At 54.1% G+C, this 5000-nt stretch overlaps 1 protein-coding gene across 1 annotated transcript in view; it reads right to left on the reverse strand.

Moving 5' to 3' along the window:
- ints6 (integrator complex subunit 6) overlaps nt 1-5000 on the reverse strand; it is a gene marked incomplete at its 5' end in the record, with an annotated part of 33787 nt that overhangs the window by 15650 nt on the left and 13137 nt on the right. Inside the window, 2 exons of the mRNA XM_080534877.1 lie at nt 3910-4061; nt 4852-4977. Coding sequence (XP_080391003.1) covers nt 3910-4061; nt 4852-4977 — 278 coding nt within the window. The remainder of the gene's footprint in view (nt 1-3909; nt 4062-4851; nt 4978-5000) is intronic.

Genomic DNA, 5000 nt, shown 5'->3' on the forward strand with positions numbered 1-5000 from the left:
CTCACTCACTCACTCACTCAAAACAGTCACTCTCCTCCCACACACGTGCACACACACACACACACACACACACACACTCTCAAAATAGTCACACACTCTCCTCGCACACACACACACTCAAAACAGTCACACTCTCCTCGCGCACACACGTGTGCACACACACTCAAAACAGTCACACACTACAGCTAAAAGAATAAATACATTTTTAAAAAAACAGTAACAAAAAAAAAAACAGTCACACACTCTCCTCGCACACACACACACACAAAACAGTCACACTCTCCTCGCACACACACACACACACACACGTGCACACACACTCAAAACAGTCACACACTCTCCTCGCAGTCACACAATCTCCTCACACACCCACACACACTCTCCTCACACCCACACATGTGCACACTCACTCGACTGTGCCTTATCAGTAGGTGCTAAGGAACAGGGCTCACACTCTTCTCTCTTCTTCGGCGTATGGGTTGTTGTTTCCTCTCCACTCCACCAGGCTCGGGGCCGAGGGGCTACCCTTTTACCACTCCGAGTGGGATGTGGTCGCGGAGTTTGGAGGTGTTAGCCTCCCACTCCGCGCGCCACATATAATCCGCCCATCCTGCCGCACTGATGTTAAGAGGGGAGGCTCTGCATTGCTGCCTGAGATCCTGTGCGGCAGGCATAAATGGGTGTCTCGACTTGAGACGCCGGGAGGGCTCCGCTGTTATAGTGAGCCTATCATGGAGCAGATGGTTATTAAGCTCCACGGCCCGGCAGGCGAGACGTGCTGTGGCTCCCATGCGGCGGAGGCCTGCGGGCTGGATGCCTGATAGGATGGGAAGGTTGTCCACGGGGGAAGGACGCAGGCATCCTGTCACAATGCGCAAGGCTTCGCTTATAGGCGAGTCGATGAGGCGGGTGTGGGCACTGCGACACCATACATGAGTGTCATGGGGTCTCTAAAGCTAGTGAACTCTAAGCTCTCAACAAGTGGAAAACCTTGTGTGAACTGCGAATCACCAAGCGAATAGAGAGCATTCAGCATCCGTGCATGTTGATGTGGCGTGGCAAACACCTTCTCGTGGTGCCCCCCCGTAAGTAGCTAATGAATAGGGTTGGGTACCGAAAATCGGTACCGGTAGGTACCGGTTACTTTACATTCGGTATGTACCCGTACCGAATCGCAAAGGAGATTACGGTACCTCATTTCGGTACTTTTCTATCTCGCCCCCTGGTGACCGGTGTCAACTGGTGACTCGTGACGTCACATCGCCTGTTAAATTTCCACTCAGTGAAAGCAGCGAGTACGGAAGGATAACGAGAAGGTTGCTAATAGCAACTTCCGCTAGCGGGTTGGCATAACGCGACGCTCGACTTATGGGTGCGTTCCGTAAACTCGTTCTGGAATTCTGATCACCACTCGTGGAATGCCTTCTGTCCAATCAAATGACTTGCTCCCCTTATGACGTCGGGCCCAGTGTGCGCTGCGACGCTCTCAGAGCGAGTTTACGAACGCAAGCCTTTGATTGGACAGTGCACTCCAGGATTCGACGCGTCTGTTGATGACGTAGTGCGGATGTGTGGCTGCGTCTCTGCCAGGTGGACAAAATGATCGGGGATCTCCTGATATTCGGGTACTGTGTCAGATCATGTAGATATATCCTTATCCTACTACTGTGTCTGAAAAAGGGAGGGGGAGGGGAGTAGTAGTAGCTGAGCGGCAACAGAGTTTGGATTTTGACGAGGTGGAGCGGAGGGCTCCAGTTCATCAGAGTTATATTTCCTCTTGGTCTTCTTGGTTCTGGGGGCTATGCAGGCCTCTTCACTAGATGTAGTAGGATAAGGATATATCTACATGATCTGAATGACTACAGACCCGTTGCCCTGACCTCTGTAGTCATGAAGGTCTTTGAACGCCTCGTCCTTGCCCACCTAAAGTCCATCACAGACCCTCTCCTAGACCCCATGCAGTTCGCGTATAGAGCCAACAGGTCCGTAGAGGACGCAGTCAACATGGCCCTACACCATGTCCTAAAACATCTGGACACGGCCGGGACCTACGCCAGAATCCTGTTCGTTGACTTCAGTTCGGCATTCAACACCATCTTGCCACCCATACTGGAGTGTGGGCTCTCTGCACTGCAGGTGCCTGACTACACCTGCAGGTGGATCACGAACTTTCTGTCCAACAGGACCCAGCGGGTGAAGCTCGGGAAGTCCATCTCTGAGCTGAGGACCATCAGCACCGGTTCCCCGCAGGGCTGCGTCCTGTCTCCCCTCCTGTTTTCCCTCTACACCAACTGCTGTACCTCCAGCCACCAGTCGGTCAAGCTCCTCAAGTTCGCGGACGATACCACCCTGGTAGGGCTCATCTCCAAGGGGGATGAATCTGCTTACAGGAGCGAGATTGACTTGGTGGTCTCCTGGTGCACCCGGAACAACCTGGAGCTAAATGCTCTTAAAACAGTGGAGCTGATAGTGGACTTCAGGAGGAACCCACCCCCTCCCTCTCCAATCATACTGGGAGGCACTCCAGTCACCACAGTGGAGTCATGCCGCTTCCTTGGGGTGACAGTCTCTCGGGACTTGAAGTGGGGGCCCCACATCAACGCCCTCACAAAAAAGGCCCAGAAGAGACTGTTTTTCCTGAGGCAGCTCAGGAAATTCCACCTTCCTAAGACCACGCTGGTGAACTTCTACACGGCCATCATTGAGTCCATCGTCACCTCCGCCATCATCATCTGGTTCCCCGCTGCAGCGGCCAAGGACAAGGCCAAGCTGCAGCGGGTGATACGCTCGGCGGAGAGGGTGATTGGCTGCCCTTTGCCCCCCCTTGAGGCCCTGTTTAAAAGTAGGGCTTTGGGGAGGGCCAGGAAGATCATGGCTGACCCCGCACACCCAGGACACGGTCTCTTCGCCCCGCTCCCCTCAGGCAGGAGGGTGCGGTCCATAAATACTGTGAAGGTCCGACACACCAACAGCTTTTTCCCCACAGCCATCCGGCTCCTAAATGCCGCTGGCCCCCCTCCCCCCCCCCCCCCCCCTGACCTGACCCCTATCTATCTACCCTCCCTCCACCCCCACCCAGAGAGCTTTGCACTGTCTGGATATGAACACTTGAACACTTGAACACTTGAATCTCTGCACTTTATATTTATATTAATTATGACTCTTGCACTTTGATGTTGGTTGCACTGTCTTGTCCTGTCTTGCACCTGTCCTTCTGTAAACCGTGCTCCATGGTACCAAACCAAATTCCTAACATGTTTACATGTCATGGCAATAAAAGTCTTCTGATTCTGATTCTGATTCTGATCCCTTTTCTAAGAATATTCTAATGTCCTTGAGGGGCTGCCGAACAAGTGTGTACTCGTATTCGACATCAGTACCAACGATAGGCACCCCCAGCTTAATGGAGTCCCCAAGGCTCAGGAGTTTTATTTTCATTTATTTTAATTTGAGTGTATATTTAACTAATATATATTGTGCCTCAGCAATAAAAAAGTGAAAAGCTGTTTAATGTTGTCGACCGTGTTATTATATATATATATATATATATATATATATATATATATATATATATGTCATTTTAAAAAATCTAAAGTACCGAATTAAGTACCGTTTTGGTACCGGTACCGTTTTTAAAGTATCGGTTCGGTACCGGTACCGGATAAAACCCAAACGGTACCCAACCCTACTAATGACTGCCAAAGGCAAGAAGCGAAACAAAGTTTGCCAACCCGGGCCCCTCACCCGGGCTGGTGTTCGGCAGCAGCCAGGGGAGAGGTCTGCTGACCTCGAACCCAGAATACTGCAGCTGAACACCGAAGGACTCTTCTCTCTCTCTCTCTCTCTCTCTCACACACACACACACACACACACACACACACACACACACACTACCCCCCCCGGTCCTACCAGCGTGGGTGAGTTGGTGTCGGGCCAGAAGGCCTCGGGTACGGGCCAGTGTCCGATGGGCACGCCGGTCTTGGGGTTGGGCCGCACGTAGATGAGCTTGTGGCAGCAGTGCCACGGCTGGGGACCCCCCTTCACCACCTCCACTGGGGCGTCTGGGAGAGGGGGAGTGGGAGGGGGGGAGGTCAAAGGTGAGTCAGATGCCAACCGTATCAACTCTGTGTCTGTGTCTTAACCTCAGACCCAGTACAGCCCAGTACAGCCCAGTACAGCCCAGTATAGCCCAGTACAGCCCAGTACAGCCCAGTACAGCCCAGTACAGCCCAGTACAGCCCAGTACAGCCCAGTACAGCCCAGTATAGCCCAGTATAGCCCAGTATAGCCCAGTACAGCCCAGTACAGCCCAGTACAGCCCAGTACAGCCCAGTACAGCCCAGTACAGCCCAGTACAGCCCAGTACAGCCCAGTACAGCTGTGTCTGGGGGCTGTGTCTGGGGACTAGGGGCTGTGCCTGGGGACTAGGGGCTGTGTCTGGGGACTAGGGGGACTAGGGGCTGTGTCTGGGGACTAGGGGCTGTGTCTGGGGACTAGGGGCTGTGTCTGGGGACTAGGGGGACTAGGGGCTGTGTCTGGGGACTAGGGGCTGTGTCTGGGGGCTAGGGGCTGTGTCTGGGGGACTAGGGGCTGTGTCTGGGGACTAGGGGGACTAGGGGCTGTGTCTGGGGACTAGGGGGGCTAGGGGCTGTGTCTGGGGACTAGGGGGACTAGGGGCTGTGTCTGGGGACTAGGGGGACTAGGGGCTGTGTCTGGGGACTAGGGGCTGTGTCTGGGGACTAGGGGCTGTGTCTGGGGACTAGGGGCTGTGTCTGGGGACTAGGGGCTGTGTCTGGGGACTAGGGGCTAGGGGCTGTGTGATGCATCATGGGTACATCGTGTTGCCCTCACCCTCGACAGGAGGGGGGTCCGGCCCCGTCTTCTCAAAGTTGATCACCACGCCGCTCTGGATCTTCTGCACCAGCGACTCCAGACACTGGTTCAGCATCCGCTGGGAGAACACGCTGTACGACCGCCCTGCGTCAACCAATGGTAAATAG

This window comes from Nansenia antarctica, assembly GCF_963989245.1.
Source record: "Nansenia antarctica genome assembly, chromosome: 6".
Taxonomy (NCBI): domain Eukaryota; kingdom Metazoa; phylum Chordata; class Actinopteri; order Argentiniformes; family Microstomatidae; genus Nansenia; species Nansenia antarctica.